General features: G+C 46.4%; 1 protein-coding gene across 14 annotated transcripts in view; it reads right to left on the bottom strand.

Moving 5' to 3' along the window:
• SEC16A (SEC16 homolog A, endoplasmic reticulum export factor) overlaps positions 1-21,160 on the bottom strand; it is a 39,202-nt gene that overhangs the window by 8,215 nt on the left and 9,827 nt on the right. For 4 of the 14 annotated variants that reach the window (XM_083423274.1, XM_083423267.1, XM_083423278.1 and 1 more), the window contains exons 3-27: positions 19,843-19,985; positions 19,146-19,234; positions 17,575-17,695; positions 16,260-16,446; positions 14,928-15,090; positions 14,671-14,813; positions 13,531-13,592; positions 13,286-13,424; positions 12,643-12,885; positions 11,958-12,055; positions 11,198-11,279; positions 10,694-10,811; positions 10,444-10,555; positions 9,830-9,935; positions 8,365-8,505; positions 7,423-7,536; positions 6,625-6,832; positions 5,705-5,944; positions 4,505-4,593; positions 3,226-3,279; positions 2,437-2,586; positions 2,225-2,302; positions 2,069-2,125; positions 1,665-1,776; positions 361-507 (exon numbers count right to left, since the gene is read on the bottom strand). In XM_083423274.1, coding sequence (XP_083279400.1) covers positions 361-507; positions 1,665-1,776; positions 2,069-2,125; positions 2,225-2,302; positions 2,437-2,586; positions 3,226-3,279; positions 4,505-4,593; positions 5,705-5,944; positions 6,625-6,832; positions 7,423-7,536; positions 8,365-8,505; positions 9,830-9,935; positions 10,444-10,555; positions 10,694-10,811; positions 11,198-11,279; positions 11,958-12,055; positions 12,643-12,885; positions 13,286-13,424; positions 13,531-13,592; positions 14,671-14,813; positions 14,928-15,090; positions 16,260-16,446; positions 17,575-17,695; positions 19,146-19,234; positions 19,843-19,985 — 3,196 coding nt within the window. The remainder of the gene's footprint in view (positions 1-360; positions 508-1,664; positions 1,777-2,068; positions 2,126-2,224; positions 2,303-2,436; positions 2,587-3,225; positions 3,280-4,504; positions 4,594-5,704; positions 5,945-6,624; positions 6,833-7,422; positions 7,537-8,364; positions 8,506-9,829; positions 9,936-10,443; positions 10,556-10,693; positions 10,812-11,197; positions 11,280-11,957; positions 12,056-12,642; positions 12,886-13,285; positions 13,425-13,530; positions 13,593-14,670; positions 14,814-14,927; positions 15,091-16,259; positions 16,447-17,574; positions 17,696-19,145; positions 19,235-19,842; positions 19,986-21,160) is intronic. The other 10 variants (XM_083423279.1, XM_083423275.1, XM_083423280.1 and 7 more) reach the window with 5 other exon arrangements.

The raw sequence follows: 21,160 nt of genomic DNA, 5'->3' as shown, positions 1-21,160 counted from the left end.
CTGGTAAAGGAAATTTCAAATTTCAAGGAAGAACCAGAGAACTGTAGGGCTGGAAGGGAACCCCAAGGGTCATCTAGTTCAACCTTCAAATCCCACTTTTAAAAATTATTATTATAAAACCCAAGGCACCTAAAGAGAGCGAGAAATACTTATAGCTGCTGGCGAATCCACCCACCAAATGGCAGTTCCCATGAAGACTGTGAAAACTCATGACACTTTTATTTCCTCCTTTCCTTAAAGAACAAGAAAGAGGCCAAACAAGAGGAATAAGACTGGCCCTCAAACAGTTATACAAGAGGAAGTGAGGGAGGCAGAGGAGGTGGGCTGGGGCAGGGAGAGGCCTCTCCAGGCTCGACTCACCTGAGTTTGGGACGAAGAGGTTTGCTGCGATGGGCATGGGGGCCAGGGGAGCAAAGAGGTCTGATGGAGCAGGGGGCGCAGCACCACCACTGGGTGACTTGGCCCCACCAGGGTTCAGGATGTCGACATACCGGGCTCTGCTTCCTGCTGGAAAGAGGCAAGGAGGAAAGCTTATCACCATGCAGTGATGGAGTCTGAAGGTAGAGATCAGGGAGTGGGTGGGTGAGGGCAACCAGGAAGCAAGAGCACCCTCCAAAAATAGTCATAATCACATTAGCAAGGGTCCAAGCAAACCCATTAAAACTAATGGACATTATTAACTTAGGTCCATTCATTCACAGAGAGCCAGCATGATGTAACAGTTAAGTGTTGGATTAGGGCCTGGGAGAGACTAGGGTTTGAATCCCCACTTGGCTATAAAGCTCAATAGGTGTGGCCGTGGGTCACAGTCACTACCTATCAATCTAATGTAGTAAGGATTAAAACAGAGAAGGAAGAGAACTATATACACTGCCTTGAGCTCCTTGGAGGAAAAGGTGGCATATAAATTAAATAAATAAATGAATTTTCAGTTACTCTAAGCAGGACAGCTGGATTCAAGCTCACTAACGCTGGGAGTGTGAAGTGCGGAGAACAACACGTGCCAGTAGAATAGCCATGTAATGGTCATTCCACACTTGCAAAGAACCAATTCTTCAGTGTGGCAGCACCTACCCCGTGGAACTCCCTGCCCCTTGATGTTAGGAAGCCACCTTTGCTGTATTACTTTCAATTCCTGTGTTGTTGTTTTAAACTGTTTTTAAAACTACTCACTTTATATTGAAAAAACAACTAACAAAGTTTTTTGTTTTGTTTTTTTAAAAAACCTGGCCTTTGGTCATAATGGCAAAAAATAACTGCTTATCCAAGAGCAAGAATTGCAAGTGAATATGGAAATAAAATCTGGGAAAACTGGTTGCCCCTTATACATTATTGTCAGGAAAGTAACTGCCTACTCTGAGAGCAGATTCAAGTAGGTTTTGAGGTATGCAAGGTATTTTAAATAGGAAATACTGTAGTTCTGTGGGTTATTGTTAATAGTTGTCAAATAATAATTACACACACACACTTCTCTGCCTAATCCCTGCCTAGTAATTATTTGTTTCGCACATAATTTTGCGTAAGGGTAACAGACCTGACATGCAGCTTCTTGCATCTGTAATGACTGGCAAAGATGGAATCCTCTGCCAAGGACCGAAACAAACAAACATGTCTATTGTACATGCTGTTAATGCCCAGAACACAGCTCACACCCGAACAGTTACCTGCTTTCCTGGAGAATATGTTTACGGAGCTGTTGGGAGGTCCTCCTGATCCAGAGGGAACTGCTTGAGGGACCTGAGGGAACCCTGAAGGAGGTGGAGGTGGTGGCTTGCTCTGGAAGTAGGAGGAAAACAGACCCTTGAAACCAAGGCCACCTCCTGGGGCAGGTGCATTAGGAAAGGAAACGAACTAAACTCTGCTCTTTGCTTGACCCCAGACTATCTGTCACATTCACATCATGCACTGTGATACCACTTTGGACAGTCACGGCTTCTCCTGAATAATTTTGTGAATTCATTCAGGGTGCCAAGGGTTGCTTAGCAAAGCTACAGCTTCCAAAATGGTTGAACAGCCAATCCCTCTTTTACAGGGAACTCTGGGAACTGCAGCTCTGCCCAGTATTTACCTCTTCCTCCGGTTCATCCAAGTTGACCCACCGCTGTTTCTTTTCATCCCAGACAATCTAGGAGAACACATAGGAACTGGTTAGGAGGCAAACCAGGCAGGCTGTGCAGATGTTCAGTTAAGGACTCACAACCACTGGGATTCAGGGTAGACCTACCGATTTGTTCTTATCATCAGGGAGGTGAGCTTCGTTCTTGCCTTTGCCCATCAGCCAGCCAAGCCACGTTGCTCCACTCTGCAGGGAAAAGAAAAGAAAGGTAAGTCTTGCAAGAGGGTGAAGACAATGGCCCCGCCCCCAACAAACCCAGCCAATTGGAAAAGCTGGGGGCAGAGATGAAGCTGCTACTTTTACCTTGAATGCTGGCCTACCTTCCGAGGCTCAGGCTCTTTTTTGCTTGGCTTCCCTTCTGGGATGGGCGGTGGGGGCGGGGAGGGCTGCTTGGCTGCAGAGTTCCGCCTCTCGCGCCCAACAGAGTGCACAGAGGATTCTGAGGTGGTCCGGGATCGCACCCCGAAGCCCTGCAATTGTTACAAAAGGAACCAGGATAACATTACAACCCCAAAAGAGAAGGAAGCTTCAGCAGGTGCCAAGAGGTGTTGTGGGTCCCCTGTTAGTCTGGGTCCCGTTAGTCTGACTCAAGAGCAGATCCGCTGAAATACAGTGGTACCTCTGGTTACGAACTTAATTTGTTCTGGAGGTCCATTCTTAACTTGAAACTGTTCTTAACCTGAGGTACCACTTTAGCTAATGGGGCCTCCCACTGCTGCTGCACCGCTGCGTGAGTTCTGTTCTCATCCTGGGGCAAAGTTCTTAACCCGAGGTACTACTTCCGGGTTAGTGGAGTCTGTAACCCGAAGTGTTTGTAACCAGAGGTGTTTGTAACCCGAGGTACCACTGTAGATGGATGGATGGATGTTGACTAACTTTAGTTGATCAGCTTTGTTAACTTTGGTTCGTCAGTTTCAGTGGGTCTACTCTTGAGTAGAACTTAGTTGGACACAACCCAAGGTTCATCAGGGCAGAGAAAAAGTTCCAATGCAGCATGGAGGTGTGAAGAAAGAGTGAGATATTTTTTTTTAAAGGGAGGAATGAAAGAGAGAGAGAGTGACAGACAGACAGACAGAGCGACAGAGGTAGGGAGTCTGCGCATGGCATACCATGTGAACTGAAGAAGACTGGGAGGTGGATCTGGATCGTCGGCCCGAGCCCTGCTTAGACACAAAGCCAGTACATCAACAAGCAAGCTAAGCCAACCTACTAACAGCGGATGCAGAGTCAGAGCAGCACATTCTTCAGCCACAAGTTGAGCTTGTTAAGTGGGAAGGCAAAGGCTGTATGGTGAGTCTGATACAAACAGGTTGGGAGTGGGGAGCCTTTGGCCCTCTGGAAACTGCTGAACTACAACTCCTATTAGCCCCAGCAAATGTGGCAAGTGTGATGATGGGAGTTACAAGTTTTCAGTTGTTTTAAACTGCTTTTAATATTGTGTTTTAAAGTTGCAACCCACCCAAGGACCTTAGGGTGAAGGGCAGGTAGTTAATGTTTATAACAACAGTTCAGCAATATCCAGAAGACTATAGGAGCTCCACGCCTGTAGCAGGTCTTGACTGGACTCCCCCCTTGACCACCTGGCTCCTCTGCTCTTGGCCACTCTTCAGTATGACTGTGTGGAAAGGAGGATTATCTTGGGGGGGGGGGGGGAGGTGTCCAGAATATCTGGCCCACACACCTAAAACAGAGGGGGCTACTCTGCCAAACAAACGGTCTTAGGAACATGAGAAGCTGCCTTATACCAAGTCCATCCAGCTCAGTGTTGTCTCCAGGGTTTCAGGCAGGGAGCCCTTCCCATCCCTACCTGGAGATGCTGTTAGGGACTGAACCTGTGTCCTTCTGCATTCAAAGCAGGCACTCTACCAATGAGCCACCTCGCCTTCTGCTTCAGCATGCCCCTGGCATCTGAGCATGCACACAGCACACACAAACAAGGGTGGGGATTCACAGCACGCCTTCAATACCAGACCTTTTTTTCTGGGCTGTACACAACAAAAAAATTTCTCAGTGTACACTCACTGAAATTAATAAGCCTAAATCAGTCATGTCCCATTAATTTCACTGGGTCTCCTCCGAGTATCGGGTTAACGTTGGGTACAACCCTTTTATGTGTGTGCCAGATGAGGATGGCCACACACTCATCGTCAGCACAGCTAGCTGGGAGGACAGCACTTCCGAGCGACGGATTCGAAAGCAGAACCCAGAAGCGGACCTCCAGATGCCCCTTTGCTTGGCCCTCGTACAAACCTGAGCTACAAACTGGAGAGGAAGGAAGGACAGAGCTTTCAGACAGGGTCATGGGTGGAATTTGGCTCCAAATTAATGGCCATTATGTGCTCCCAACAAAACAAAACGTTAAAAAAAGAGTAAGAGCAGGATGGATACCATGCTTGCCATCTTCCCATAGAAGTCATCCTCTCTGGGCTCTGGTCTGGCCTTCCAAGCTTGAGTCTCCTGGGAGCCGCCCTGCACTCCTGAGGCAGATATAAAAGACAGATCAGGATGAGTATGCAATGGGTTGGAAGGAGGCACAAGAATGATTGCATCATTAAATTGCATCAATGGATAAACCAGCTCAACGTTTGCTGAACTTGCTTTCACAGGAAGCAGTGATGGCCATCAACCTAGAGGGTGATGCTTTAAAGAGGACTAGACAAATTCATGGAGGAGAGATCTAGCAATGGCCACTAGTCAGGGTGGCCACGATGCTCTGTATTCACAGCTGGGGGCAGCCATGCTTCTGAGCATCAGTTGCTGGAAACTACAGGAGGGGAGAGGGCTCCTGTGCTCAGATCCTGCTTGAGAGTTTCCCCAAAGGCATCTAACTGTCCACTGTGAGAGCAGGATACTGAACGAGATGGGCTACTGGCTGTGTTGAATCAACGGTGAATTGTTTCAGAAGCTTTGCTAATGACATCTTGGCTGTCAAGATAACCCCACAATTAATTGGTAGTTGTTGCAGCAATGAGCTCACATATGTTTACAGTCACTTGCTTTTATAGAGGCTAATGATGCTTTGATGTTACCCTTATCTGTGAGGCTTGGGGTGCTGGGCTCTGAGCCCAGAAAGGGGAACTATCTTTAAGACTTGGGTATCTACCATCAATGCCCTCATCTAGTCAGGTGAAATGACATATGCTGCTTTGTTTATGAAGAATGTATGCATGTTTGCTTGGGTGTGGACAAGCCATCTGCTTGCTATGTTGTCTATCCTGCATCTGCAAAGGCTAGGAGAACTGGCAGGCTGCTTTGCTGTAAGTCTACACCTTCTCTAGAACTGGCCACTCTGATGTTTTTCACTTTCTTCTTTAGTGTCCCTGCACCCAACCACTCCTACAAGCCCTTCTTTGGGCCTGCAGTTCAGAACATTAGTCAAGGGTTCTTATGTTCTTCTTATGTTCTTATGATATTTTTGTGTGGACATTCCATATTGTACGGCACTCCCCAATGTGGCCATAACTTTGCAATGCAGGACATAAGCAAGTGATGGGGATCTTTGAAACATGTGCAGCTCTCCAAGAATGGAAAAAAGCAGAGAGACCCCTTTCTGTCACACCCCGCCCCTGCCACAATGCCAGGACAAACCTGCATCTTGGTTGAGCTGCTCCTGCAGCTGAAGCTCATTTGCTTGAGAGGATGGGCCTGTTTGTGGCACCATCCCCATCGTGGGGTATGGAGGGTTCTGCTCGGCTCCATAGGCATGGGCATAGCTGGGTCCTGGCCCTGTAGAAGGAGGAGCCGCAGGGTAGAAAGGCGTATGGCCAGTAGCCTCTGAATGGGAAGAAGGTGCCGCAGTGACTGAGCTGTCAAGGATGGCCTGGGGAGCTATGGAGGGAGTGACAAAGAAGGTAAATGGACATCTAGGATGTTTGTAACCCACAACAGACTGGAGCCCAGAACAACTCACCATCAATCCAAAGAATATTCCACCCCTCTTTGATGGATGAGAATATATTTGGGTCAATTTGCATGGCCAGAAGCAGCTCAGTGGCTGCTGGCAGGTCAAACCTACCATCAATGAACTGCATGGGTTGTGGAAACAAGCTCCACCCAGGCAGCCTGTGTGCCTTGAGACATCATAACCAAAAAGAGCAAACTGGATCCCCAACCAAGCGATGACTACTGGCACAGAGGAGGAGAAGGCTAGCAGTGGCTACTAGCCACGATGGCTATGCACTGCCTTCACAGTTGGAAGGAGCAACTGTATCCAGCTCTTGCTTGTGGGCTTCCCACTGCAGCATCTGGGTGGCTACTGTGAGGACAGGAAGCTGGACTAGTTAGGCCACTGGAGTGACTCATCAGGGCTCCTCTGATGTACTTAACACCAAACACAACAAGGCCTTAAACTGGGAACACAAAGGGTCCTGGGGAGCCCACCACCACATTCCAACAGTGGACACTGCTGACAAATGGTTCCCACCCTACAATTCACTGTTGTTTCTTATTCTCCCTGCCCCATCTCTGACCTCTCCCTACCCCATGAAACAATGGCAAGGAACACCCACCGGAAGGCATCAGCTGGACACTCGGCTGCACAGCGTGACCTGTGCCAGGAAGCAAAGAGGCCAGGAGTGGGTTGTCAGAGCCGGATAGCATTTCATGGCCAGCCCCCATCCCCTCGCTTTGACTGACATGGTCCAGTTCAGAGCTTGGTGTGCTGCAGGCATATTGCTGAGGTGTGGATCTCCCTGCGCTGTAAGCGATCCCGCCCTCCTGGGAGAAGAAAAAAATCAAAGATGGCAGTTTTCAACTGACAGACATATCTACATGTTTCCCTTTGCTAGGCCCAAGACCACCACTGCAAAAGGTTTCTAGGTTAAAGACCCCTCTGTGACCTCCATCCCTTAGTCAGAGAGATAGGAGCACAGGTCGCTGCCTTACAAGGAGTCAAAGCATTGAGCCCATCTAGCTCAATATTGTCTACACTGACTGGCAATGGATCCCTTCAGGGTTACAGACAGGGTAATTTTTCTTTTGTACAATGGTTCTTGAGATCAAGGAGCAAGTTTGGGTCTATGTCTGGAGACCCTAGGATGCAATTTTGAATCAAGATGGTGGATTGAACCTTTTCAAAACTGATTTCAAAACTGCACTGGTTTTTTCTTGGTTTCTTAATATTCCTGAGCAACATGAGGTATAAGGCTGCTAATGTTTCCAAGCAACTCTTTAAAAATAAGGGAAAGGTTTTCAGCTGAAACCCTCAGCTCACTTCTGTTTATACTGCACAAAGCGGGGCTACACTGATTGAATGAACATGCTTGGGAATCTCACACACTGAACTTATGGGAGGACAGCATACTCACCTTGATCTGCCCATCTAAGCTTCGAAGTTGTACCAACCAATCAGGTTCATCAAAAAATTCCTGCTCAGGTTTCTCCCTTATCTGAGGGTCAAAGAGCCGCAACCGAGGGGAGATCTGTGAAGCAGAACCATTGGAAATTGTCAAAGGAGGACAGAGAGAAGGGAGCTTCTGGGACTGCTCTGTTGGGGCAGGCAACTGCAACCACTTTTTTAAAAGATTTACATATATTTATTTATAGTAATACATAACAAAGTATAATAGCGGATGCCAAATAAAACTAAATAAGACAAAAGTAGAACGGGATAGCTAAACATGTAGGAATAAATTTACATACTAAAATCCAACATAATAAATTAACATCACAAAGTTTCAAGTGACAGAAATGGGTTAACATTCTCCTGTACCTTATTACTTCAGTACATTATAAAAAGACTCCATTTCCTGATGAAGACACTATCTTTTAGTCTGCTCTCTCTGGTTCTCACTATATATGTGAGCTTAACTATGCTAACTATGTCCCAGATTTTAGTTATCCATTCCTCATGGATGGTGTTCTCATTTCCTCCCCAGTCATGACAGATAATAATTCTGGCAGCAGGCAAGAGATGTTACATCAATTCCCTGTCCTCTATTAGTACAGTTTCTTTAACATTTCTGAATAGCAAAATCTGACGATCCATACGTAAATTATTACTTAATTACTTAAATTTTCATTGCTGTATCTTCCCAGAATGTTCTAAGTTTTGGGACAAGTCAAGCACAGACTGCAGTCATTGCTAACTTTATGTTTCCCTCTCCACTAAAGATATCCAGGGACTAACTGCTCATAGAAATATTGGAGAGGGCTGTGTGTTGTGTTCGGAGGGGCCTACCTTAACCAAGACACACAGCACTGGAAAAAGGCAGTTGAACCTCCCCACCACCACCCCCAATATACTGTACCTGGATCAGCTGACTAATCAGGACCGGGGAATAGTAACAGGGGTTCTTGAGGATGGCTTTGGAAATCACTTCACAGTAATGGAAGGCCTGTGCGGCCAGCCCCACTTCGGCCAGTCGACAGGCATAGATAAACTTAAAAACCTGTAAGAAAGAGGATTTTGAATCTTAGGTGATTTGGGAGCATGGCCTTAGCAGCAGCAGCAGTTAAAAGCACGAGGGTGCCTGGCCTAGACATGCTGCTTGCACAAGCAGCACCAATGATCCAGAACCTCAGAGCTGTCATTTCTTCTCAAGCAGCCCAAACCTACAAGGTGCCTAGTGCCCAGCCCCTGCCCTGGCGTTCACTCCGGACTCTTCTCAACAGCTCATGTCTGGGTCATGTAACCTTTATAGAGAGGAATGTAACAGGGGACTTTGCCCCCTTATGAGGAAACACCCTTTGAGGACACCAGGATCATGCCTGGAATAGCTTTTGGCTGATGCAAGCAAGTTTATTAAGAAAGGTATTTGTGTGATCAATGTGTCATTAAAAAAATGAAAACGGGTCACAACAATAAAACCTTAAAAGCTTGCAATAAAAGCCATTAAAAAAGTTAGAAATAAGACAGCAATTAACAGTTGTGGAAGGATGTCTTCTTAACTGCCCATGTAGGGCTGGCAAAACAGAAATATTTTCAGCAGGTGTTAAAGAACAGGCTTAGTGGCCAAGTTCCTCTCCTCTGCTCAAATGTCTCTCAAGATCTGAGGGATAGCTCAGTCGGCAGAGCAAGAGACTTTCAATCTCAAGGTTGCTCGGTTTGTGCCCCACACTGGACAAAAAGATTCCTGCATTGCAAGGGGGGAGGCTATATGACCCTTGTGGTCCCTTCCAACTCTACAATTCAAGGATTCTAAGGCGATGCTCTCATTTTAGCTGAAAATTTTTAATCTTATTTTCTATCTTTTGCTAAATCCTTTGTACCTGTATTACAATGCATTTTAAGCAAGCAGATGTTTTCATGCTCAGGATTTATCCTGTGTGTGCTCTTGTTTTAGCGAGTCTGCGATGGTATAAAAAAATGATCTGATCTCTCCACAGCTCCAGGCATCCAACCTGAAACACTCCTTTCCCAGCTTCTGTGGCCACTCCCATCTTTTGCTTTTCCTTTCTCTCCCTCTCTCCTGCCCTGAAGCTGTGTGGCCCAGAGGGTGGGGTGGAGGTGGGGCTGGGGGTTGCCACCGCCCCCAGCACACACAAGCCAAAAAGGAGCTTCCTCCAGCACACATTCCCAAGAAAGGCTCCTGAACTGCAGGGGCAAGGTGCTCCTTTTCCATGCTTTCTCAGAACTTGAGCTGTGTTGCACATTATAAGCAAGATCAAAGTGGAAGAGGACAACAGCTGTCAAGCATTTGCAACCACTGCAAAACAAGGGGACAAAGAGCAGCCATCACCCAGGAGACTGAGAAGACAGGAGGCACCCCAAACCTGGAAATTGGGCAACGAGCATGGCTGTGTCCCCAGGGACTGCGCATATTCGTAGGCTTCTGTCCTTCGGATGGCTTCATTGGTGGAGAACTTTGAAAAAGGTGAACTGAAAGGTAAACAGAAGGGGGTGGGATAGGAAAGTATTTTGTGAATGAGACACAGGCACTTGACATGAAGGCCATTTAGAATATGGAGGTAGAAAATGGCGCAAGACCCTCTGGCACCCCTTGAACAGCTCCATCAGCAAATTTCATTGCCATGGCCCTTCTTTGGCCTCAGAGATAGAAACTTGGGACAGGGGCAGAGAGACAAGCCACAGTCCCTCAGCGAGGCTGCAATTGGCCCAGGGATCAGCAATAGGTGCATATCAAAATGTACACAAAGGCAAGGCTTTCCTGCACAACAACCACAACCCTGAGTCAGGGAGAGGCAGCTTTAATGCTCTTTTTTAAAAAAAAAAAAAATGGTGATAATGAATGGTGGCTGCTTCAATGCATTTGAAACTGTGTTTGTGTTGGTTATTTGGTGTTTGCATGCTGCTTTGTGAAGGCTCACCTGTTGGGCTTCAAATTTATTACTTAGGGCTTCATGGCAACCCATTCCTCCCCACCCACCTGTGGTTTGAGCCAATCAGAACCAGCTTAGTTGTTTTCTTCGTGTAGACTCCGAATCCAACCTGAGCCATCAGGTAGCAGAAGTGAGCAGCATCTAGGAGGCCTCTTGAAGCTGTGGCAAAAGACAAAAGGCATCCCTTAAAACGGGGGCAGGAGAGGACTGAGGCCCAGGGGCCCTCTGTTCCCAGAGACTGATCACTCTTCCCTCCCACCCCAATCTCCATCGGTGGGATTTGCTTCTGTGGTTTACCAAGCGTGTCGCCCATGGTGGTGATCGTCCTGTGCTCCACCTCCATGTTATTTGTCAGGTTGGAAAGGACCATTGCCAAGTGGGGTCTCCAGTCTCCCCATTTTTCATCTCCACAGCACTGGGGGGGGGGGGGGTGGCAGGGAGAGAAAGACAGGATAAATGAATTTTCCAGTACACTGCTAAGTCTTTACCTCTGCCTTTCAGTTTGTTTCTGCATTAAAAACAACAACACTGTACTGTGATTTTACTGTTTTGCTTTTACAATTGTTTTGCACACTGCCCTGGGACTAATGTGAATGGAGGCATAAAGATATAAAACAAGATGAGCCACTGCAAGTCTAACAAATAAATAACTACAAATTCACAAAGTGCATGGCTGCTAAGGGAGCACTTAACAGTGCATTCCTGTTTAAGCACGCACAAAACTGAAAGCCCTTTGCCCAATGAGGAATTGTGGCCTCCTCCAATGGGCAGGGACAAGGCAGGCTCTCACTCAGGACTCACTGTGGATGCTGCGGGCATCCTCCCGGACATGAGCTGGTAGACAGTCTGCAGGGGGTCGTTGATTGGGAGGCTGTTGGCGAACCTGACAAGCCAAGAACACACAAAATCAGGGGTCTTTCTAAGGAGACATTAAGAGAGTCCAATGGCACTTTGAAGGCATAAGAAGAGCCCTGCAGCAGCAGTTGGATCAAGCAAAGGGAACCCATCAAGTCCAGCATGCCAGTCCAACAGCAACCAACACGATGCTCCAATGGGAAGCCCAAATGCAAAACCTGAACACAACACCAACTCTTCCCACTTGTGGTTTCTAGCAACTGGTATTCAGAGGCATACTGCTTCTGGCAGTGGAGGCAGAACAAAGCCATTGTGGCTAGCAGCCACCGATAGCCTTCTCCTCCTTCGATTTGGTAAATCCCTTTTAAAACCACCCATAAGAAGTCTGCTAGACTGTGCAGTCCAGCCGTCTTATGGTGATCAAGCAGATGTCCACGATGGGAAGCCTGCAAGCAGGACCTGTGGAAACTGCAGCAATTCTCCCCACCTATGATTTCCAGAAATTGGTATTCATTGGCATATTGCCTCTGGTAGTGGAGAGAGAACATGTACCCATCGCGGTAAGCGCATTTATTTGCTTACTCCAGGCAAGAGATGAGTAAAGAACAGGTGTGGGTAACCAGGTGACAGCATCAGAGTTTTTAAAATGTATTGAAGTTCACTGGAAAAAGGGCTGGGAGTGCACATGGAGGTAGGTATCTCTTACCTGGTCATCACTCTTGCGTGAGCCCTACTGTCCATCTTGCTGGCCAGCAGCAAAGCGTGGCCCCAGAGCCCGTGTTTCATGGCTGATTCCAGAGCGTCCTGGTGAGAGGGGGACAGAAACTTGTCAAGCTGGGCATGGATCTCCCCTGGGGTGTGCTCAGCACCCATAGCTCTCCTCCTCACTCCAACACATGCTCAGGAAGAAACCAGCATTTGACTGAGAAACCTTTAATCAGATTTCTTTTGGTGTCAGCACCTAGGGTCAATGCCAGCTTCTAGAAAGACCTTAAAGGGGCTACTTCAACATCTTGGTATAGAAGGGTGTGGTGTATCGCCCTCACTGAAAACCCAACATGCAAGCTATGACTGGCAAAGAAGAAGAATACACAAGGACGCTTTTGCTGGAGAGTTGGTGGGACCATCACAAATGCAAAACCAAACAGGACCAGTACCCAGCAGTTTGCACTAATGCCATGCGAAACACTTCCTCCCTTCCTTTTAACAGAAACATCTGCCATTGTAAGGTGGAAATTACTATTATAACAAAGATTAAGGTATCTCCAGAATTGGGAGTCATAGTGCTGTTTTTGTTGCCTTTGGTTCAGTAACAACACTAAAATTTTACACACACATACGTATTACTGTTATGTAAGAAAGAAGGAAATTAGCCGTCCCTAGCCCGTCACCTTCTTGCGGCCATAGAGCAAGAGCTCCCGGAACCGGTCTGTCTCCTTCTCGAGGTTGCCAATGGTGGCGATGAGGCTGTCTGAGAGGAAGGAGAGCTGGGCTTCTCCAGACTCCTCCTCTGCCTGCTCCAGGGCCTCGTTCGTGAAGTCAATCAGGTTTGCTTCATTGGGTGATTTCCCTGGGAGCCACACTGTGCGATGATCCTGCAGCAGGAGCTCAGCAAGGTCTGTGCCCACCACTGTCTGCAAGGAAAGCAGTGGACAGCAACACTCTTTCAAAAGGGCAGCTTGGATGGAAACATCCCACAACCTGGCAAGGGGGTGGGGAGAGAAACATCTAGCTGATCCCCCTTAGCCCAGAAACTGCAGGACTTGAGTTCGCAGTCAAGTGTGACTTTTGGTTTGTTTAGTAAAATTAACTGTTTGGTAGACTATACCCAAAGAGTGATTATCATTCTTTAGCTCTGCATTCAGGCATTCTTTCAAAGCTCAAGGTGGGAGGGCAGGGCAGGGCATGCCTTTCCCTGTACATCACTGCAACCATCCCATAAAACTGAAAGCACAGTGAGTTGGAAGGATTAATATGCAGGATATTAAGCATTTCACTGGTTCAGATATTTAGCAGGAAGCCCAGAACTCTTACCCCATTCTGTCTGCACAGGAGAATGATGAAGTCCCAGAGGAGCCGAGCAGACTCCTTGTCGATCAGAGTGTCATTCTGAAAACACCGGGTGGCTTGGTTCTGGGCAAAATTGATAACATCCACTTTGTGAGTCTCTTCTCTATAAGGAGGAGAAGAGAAAGCAGTGGTGAGGCAGGGAACTAGGCCTCCAAGGGAGGCAGCTCGGAGTAACCTCTGACGTGACGAAAGGCAAGTGCTTCACATACTTGGTGAGGGGGCCAGGGAAGGCTCTCATCTCCTCCTGCTCCAGAGAGTGCTGCATCACCATCTGCAAGGCAAGCAGAGGGGAGCATCATGGACAGGGTCTGTGATGCATCTCATTACACTGAAGGCAGCACTAACTAGACCCTGCTGAACTCACAAATTAGGGAACTCAGCAATGGGGGAGTGGGCTCTGCTGAATTAAGGGGGACATAACTATTAATAATAACAACAATAGTAATGTATTACCCATTCATCAGTCAAAGGTCCCAGGCAGGATTACAACATTAAAACACAGTATGCAAACCAGTTTAAAACAGCTTACAATCACAGAAATATGGTGGGTTCTAAAATATACCCCTGAAGTGACAAATGTCATGGTAAATACTAATAATAATTTATTATTTCATGAGGCAAGCCAAAGTTATTTTCAATATAAGGACATATATAAAACAGATAACTACATATAAAAACCATGAAAACAATTGTGTGTATTCACACACACACACACACACACACTTATTAATATAAAGTACAGTTTACAACCACATCACATACAGAAAAGCAATGGGATAAATATTTTAGAAGGCTTAGTGAAATTAATGGCAACCTTTGTTTCATTGCATATCATAATAATTTTTTAAAAAACGAGCTGGCCATTTACACACATTAAGTGTTATTAAGTAATATTAATTATTATTATTATTATTATTATTATTATTATTAAATACATTTGTCCCAGATCACCTGGCACTTCAAGTGTGTGACCAGCAAGGACAGCAATGAAAGCTGGGCATGAACCGGAAGCTTCCTAGAAAGCCTCCTCCTCTATTTTGTCTGTTTAAAAAGAGTCTTAATTAGTCAAGTTCAACAAATAAATAGAAGCTCTTCCAACAGAGCTCCATTTTAACTTTTTTGCACCGTCTAAATAATTTGTTCATTCCACCACTTTAGGCTTCATATTTGAGCTCCTTGAAGGAAAGGTGGGATATAAATGCAACAAATAAATGAACAGAGCAATGTTTTATACAGGATGGTTTAGCCTGCAAACTTGGTAAGGCAGTGAGAGATTCTGTAGCATTAACAATAGCAAGACACAGAGTCCTGGGTGGAGCACAGCTGAGGCAGGCCTTCCCCTCCCTTACCTCCATGCTGTGGATCTCAACCAAAGCTGGCTGCCCCTCTGAAGGCAGGTTTGCCAGGACCTTGATCAGGTAGCCCCCAGGACCGAACCTGCAGCAGACATGGGGCACTGAAAATTTCTCAGGTGGCAGAGGCCTTGAAGGGGCTGCGATGGGGAAGGAAACAGGCAGGCAGGTTAAGAACAAACGTCTGGCAGGTGTCGGCTCTCTGTTTGCACCTTACTGGATGCATAAAGCCCAAGAAGCCGCCCAGGTGCTACCTTGTTCCACAGTCATCCACGCAGCTTGAGTTGCATAGCTGTCCATGTAAGGGGACTGCTCGCCAAAGTGGTCATAGGAATACTCTGTGTGGAGTGAGACTGGTTGGTGATTTGCTTCATAGGTGCCAGCTGTCAGGTCATGGTTGCTTCGATACAGCTGGCTCTGGAAGGGAAACATAAGGAAGAAGTGCTTAAGGGCCAGAGTTTGAGCAGAGGAAATGGCAAGGTACAAGCTACTCACCGCCCTTCAAGTGAGAGCCCAGGTTGTCCTAATAAACCACAAGGACCTGCCCAGGTTCTAATATCCTCAGTTGAGCACCTTCTAAGTGCCATCCACATCAGAAGAATGGTTGGGGGTGACGTGAGAGAGAGTGAAGTTTCTTCAGCTGCTCCCTGAGGATATTCTCTTCCAAGAGAGGTCAGGATGGCTCCCTCCTTGCTATATTTCTGCTGGCAGGCTGAGACTTCCCTGTACAGACAGACCTTTGGAAGACTAAGGTGCAGGTGGTGCTAACCACTGGGCTGCTGTCGGAGCAAACTCAGTTTTTAACTGCTGGTTTTAAATGTGTTTTGATGTACAGTCATACCTCGGGTTACAGCAGTTTCAGGTGCGTCTTTTTGGGTTGCGGACTGCTGAAACCCAGAAGTACAGGAACGGGTTACTTCCGGGTTTCGGCGGTTGCGCATGCGCAGAAGCGCCGAATCACAACCTGTGTGTGTGCAATGCGGGTTGCGAACACTGCGGGTTGCGAACATGCATCCCGCACGGATCACGTTCACAACCCGAGCGTCCACTGTATTGTTTTTAACTAGTTTCCTTTTATTACTTTATATTTTACAATGATGTTTTTAAACTTTGGAAGCCTTGAACCCCAACTTCTGAGAAAAGCAAGATATAAAACATTGAACATCAATAAGAATAGTATTAATAGTATCATCATCATCATATCTTTATTAAGAAAAGAGCTGGTGCTGTGACATCCTTATTGTAATTATTTGCAGGCCTTAATAAATCATATATATGCGTGTGTGTTTCTGTTAATGTTTACTTGCTTTTTAAATTATTTTCTCCACCTCCCACATAGGTTTCTAGCTGTTCTTATTTTATCCTTAAGCCACCTTGAGTCTCTGTCAGGGAAGAAGGTGGGATATTAATAAATAACAACAACAACAACCCTGGGACAGTTTCTTTTGGTGGTGGAGGTGGAGAGAGAAATCAGCGAGACCCAGCTGAGGCACAGCTAGTGCAGGGGGAGCGGGGAACCCAGGCTGCAGCGCTGGGGGTTCTTTCATGCTGCCAGGTGATTCTCCAGAGACAGGCCAAAGTCTTACCTGCTGGGAGCGCGAGCTGAAGCTGCTCCGCCGGCTGTGGGAGCTGCGCAGGCTGTGGCCAGACTGTTCGCTGTGAACACTGTGTCGGTCAAACTCGTCCCCATAGAGGTTCCGGCGAGGCTCTAGGTCATCAAAACTGGCGGTGAAACGGGGGTCATACTGCCAGTGCTCCTCATACTGTTCGTGGCTGCAAGGCATGGAAACAAAACACAAAAGAAAGTGCAAGGGAGGCCTTGGGATTGTGGGGAAGCTCCAAACTGAGGGGTCCTGAAAGTACTGCACAGGCTGCCAGTGAGCCTGATTTAAGGGGTCGGTGCTGGCACATAAAGTCTACAAGGGACAGGGGCCCAGGGGCCTACAAGAGTGCCTTGTTAACCCTCTAAGGCCCTGCTGGTGCCACTGCTGAGCTCTGCCTACTTGGTGTGGACCTGCAACAGGGCCCTTCAAATCCTAATTTCCACTGTAAAACTGAGGCCATGTTCACAGCGCTATACTACTTCAAACACTCAAGGCTTCTTTCCCTAAAGCATCCCGGAAGCTGTAATTTCTACAGGGTACTGAGAGTTGTGGGGAGACTGCCCCCTCCCATTCCCCTCCCACAGCTAGAATTCTCAATGTTTCAACAATCAATCTCCTTCTGAGTGAACTCTAGGAATTGGGGCTTTGTGAGGGGAATAGGGGTTTTGTAACAACTCTCAGAACCCTTAACTACACTTCTTAGCTATGACTTTTTAAAGTGGTGTCATGTTGTTTTCAATGTATGGTGTGAATGTGGTTAGGTCCCATCTACACCGTACATTTAAAAACACCATTATACCGTAGTGCTGTAAGTGTGTGGTGTTGATGTCACCTGTATTCCACACTATTACAGGGAGATTTCAAAGTCTGCAAAATCATAGAGCTGTAGAACTGGAAGGGACTCAAAGGGTCATTTAGTCCAATCCATCTGCAATGCAGGAATCACAGATAATGTGAGAATCACAGCTAAAGGACAGATAGACACCTCAATCCACTTGAAGTTCTCCAGCCTCTGCCAGTCCTTTGGACATCCAGTCCTTTGGGATCGCATGCAGGCTCAGAAGCCAGGAGAACCTTAGCTGTTTCTGCCACTGCTGCCATGGCCAGCCCCTGCAAGGGCAGCAGAATTCTGACAGAGGAAGTTCCCTGCCAAGGAGGGGCTTTTTCTACTCAAATGTGAGGCCCAGAATGTGATCCTGCTACTTCACGAGCTTCAATCCTCTGGGGGTGGGAGGTGCACTTGGTGTTTTGAGAAACACCCATCAAGACCATTCCAGACATCCAGAGGTTCACAAACCTGTTTGTGTAGGGATAGGCCTCTCTCTTTTGGTAAGGGTGCTGTTCTGGGTAATCCCAGTACCTCTGGTCGTAAACACTGGGGTCTCTGTACCTGGCGTCGTATGGGTAACGGCTTGGACCTTAGGAGGGCAAAGGCAGGAGAGAATCAGTAATCACAGGAGCTTCACACAACCATTTCAAGCCACATTTTAAGACTTGCCAGAAACAGAGAGCAGATGCTAGCATTCTATATGAAAATCCAGGTGTGTCAAATTTAAAAATGGCATCCCTGCTATTTATTATACAAGGTGTGTGTAAGAGAGTTGTGTGAACTTGAGGCTGTTTCAGCTACAATTAAGAATAGAACTGGAATGTCCCCTCTGAAAACTAATGGGGTCAGGTTTTGAAGAGGATGGAGTTTGCCATCAAAGAAGTGCCCTCTTTCTCTCTCCAGAAAATGTTATTTTTAGGTTTGAGATTATTTTTTAGCCAGATCCCATGCAAGGTAATAAACCTCTGAGCTCATTTACTGGGACATGCACACCCTGCATTTCCACCTTTAGCAATGGAGGCACTCAGGGAGTTCAGCAGGGTTTACTCCCAAGTCAGCATCCATAAGGCTACAGCCTGGGAATTTCAAAACAAAGCCATCTCAAAATATATAATAAAATTAAAACATCCTCAGCAAGGCAAATGGGGGCATTGCTATGCATCATTCCAAAACATACAAATCCATTTTCTTACAACCAATGCTGCTTGGGTTTTTCTTCCTCAAACTTGTAAAGTTGCCAGTTTCATTACTGACATACAATTCCACACCTAGGAATTAGCTTTTATCATGAATGAGAAAACTGCTACTGTAGATTTACAAATTAATTATTCACAAATCTTAAAAACACTTTTCCAGGTCAGTGAAGTATAAAAGGTTCAAAGAAGAACTTCACTTGGTAGCTTGAAATTAGCATCAGTAGCTCCCTTACTAGCTTCATGAGCACAATGAGTGACAGGGCAACCAAAGTAGTTTCTGTGCCAAAACTGGGCCTAAACCCTGATTGAAATGGATCTACAAAATCCATTTCCTCTAAGGTACACCTGTATCTGGTCTGTAACCACCCACACAAGAATCTTGCCCAAGGTATTTATTCACAGCCATGATGACTAAGATTTTACTTTATTTTTAAAGAAAGGCCACAAAGCTCAGTGGCTGAGCAACTGGTTCACATGCAGGAGGTCCCAGGTTCAATCTCTAGGGGCATCTCCAGGTAGGGCTGGCAAAAACTCCCTGCCTGAAAACCTGGAGAGCCGCTGCCAGTCAGTGCAGACATGACTGAGCTACATGGAACAATGGTCTGACTCAATGTGATGCATCTTCCAATATTCCTAATCAACCATGCTCTTCTCCAGTACAAGATCGTCCCTATAAACCTGCTGCTTGCCTCCATCTTTGAAACTCTGCAAACGTTATAAGGGTCCTCAGCGGAAAAGGGAGAATATAATGCTAGATTTAGGTTAACTATAAGATGAAGCAATGGTTATAAAATGTGTTTTGCTGAAGGACAAAAAAAACAGCAACCCACTGATATTCCCTACCTCCATAATCATAGGGATTTACATAATAGTCTGAGTAGTAATCATTCCATCCGCCTTTGGTGTTGTAGTAATCTTCAGGATATCCCTGCCTGCAAGAGGAAGGAAGAGGGGGTTGTTTTATTTGTTTTAAACATCAATCACCAAAGAGATCCATGCCCATCAGCTCACAACTGAACTGCAGTGATATCACACAACTTGAAGCCCTTAACTGGTTGTTTCTTGCTAAAATTTAACTGATGGCTTCCCATTTACTTTGTTCTTCCTGATGCTTTAGAACCACTTCACAAGCACCAGATTGCTTGGTAAAGCCAGGACACAACAGGCCTTTGTAATTTCACACTGCAGCAGCCATAAATTTATTCTGCAAATAGAGGTTCAGGCGGATGCCTTCTATGTCAACTTTTAAATGCTCGTATTCCATCAGGCTTACACAGGCAATTAAGAATACATCTTTCCACGATAGTTAGCAGATTTACGTTTAATTTTTTTTATATGGTGCTTGTCTTATGGTTTGATGCACAATTGTCGTAAACTGCTCTGATTTTATTTATTTATGAAAAGCAATATAGAAGTATTTTTATTTTTAAAAATGAACAGGAAACTTCTGGATGGGGTGAGGGTTGGCTAAAGTGTCTTTCAGAAAGGGGTGCACACATAAACACACACACACCCCACACCGCTTTCAAGGACTGCACACCTGGAGGAGGGTTTATCAGAGGTGTGGCTTGCTCTGGAGCTGGGGCGTTCTGGCTCCCCCTGATGATAGCTCCTAGCGTTCCTACTCGGTGCCGTGGTGTCATAATGCTGGGAGGCAGGATCATATCGGCCGTATTGATGCTCCTAGAGGCAAGAGGTTATATATTACTCAACAGAAAGCTCAAGAGCCGAAGTCCACCACATCTAGATCCCCTTCCCCTCCCAGCTGACCTTTTGCCAACTGCTAACTAGAGAAGCTTTGGAAAGAATAAAGGCTCAGACGTCAGGAGAAATGGGGAGTTTAGGCCATCATTCCTTTCAACAATTGCCATGTGGTATCACATGTTTGGGGGAACCCACATGATCCTCCCCTTTGCTAGTTTTTGAAGTTTCTAAATCCCTTCACCCTGAATGTCTTTCTAATTAAGAACGTAACAGCAAGGCTGACAGGTCAGGCTAAAAGAGGCCCAACCAGTCCAGCTTCCTGTCCTCACGGTGGGGGAAAAAGATGTCCCAATGGGAAAATGCTCCCAAGCAGGACCCGAGCACAACAGCAACTCTCCCCTCCCGTGGTTTCCAGAAACTGGTAGTTGTGCAAGCATAGCCAAAAGTAAAAAAGACAAAAACAAATTAAAACTGGGTGCAGGGAGAAGGCTCTAGTCAAAGAGCGGCATAAACCAGCCAAGTCCTCTGGCCACATTCAAATGATAGGCAAAGCTAGACCTTCCCACATGCCACTGCACTCCAGATATGTTGTCATTAGAGCTCCTGGCAACTCGCACAGAAACTGATCAGGGATAGAGTTCTAGTTGAGAGCATCAGGAGTGGGGAACCCTAGTCTGCAGTTGGGATTTCATCCAACCCCCTCTGGAGCAGCAAAAACCAAGGCATCTTCAAATATCTGAAGGAACATCACATGGAAGATTGAGCAAGCTTTTTTTGCTTCTGTTCTGGAGGGGAGGACCCGAACCAATGAATTCAAGTTACAAGAAAGGCGATTCCAACTAAATATCAGGAAGAACTTTCTGACAGCAAGAGCTGTTTGACAGGGGAATGGATTCCCCCAGGAGGTGGTGGACTCTCCTTCCTTGCAGGTGTTTAAGCAGAGGTTGGGTGGCCATCTGGCATAGATGCTTTAGTTGAGATTCCTCTGCAATGCAGGAGGTTGAACTAGATGATCCGCAGGGTCCCTTCCAACTCTACAATACTATGATTCTAAGCTTGTTCCATCTTCAACGTGGGAGCCAATCTTCAAAGGGCAGTCACATGAGAGATGGAGCAAGGTTGTTTTCTGCTGCTCCAGAGGATCCTAATTAATG

This window comes from Podarcis tiliguerta, assembly GCF_965153285.1.
Source record: "Podarcis tiliguerta genome assembly, chromosome: Z".
NCBI classification, from domain to species: Eukaryota; Metazoa; Chordata; class Lepidosauria; order Squamata; family Lacertidae; genus Podarcis; species Podarcis tiliguerta.
Note: the sequence above shows the minus strand (reverse complement) of the source record. Positions and strands in the feature narration are given on the sequence as shown.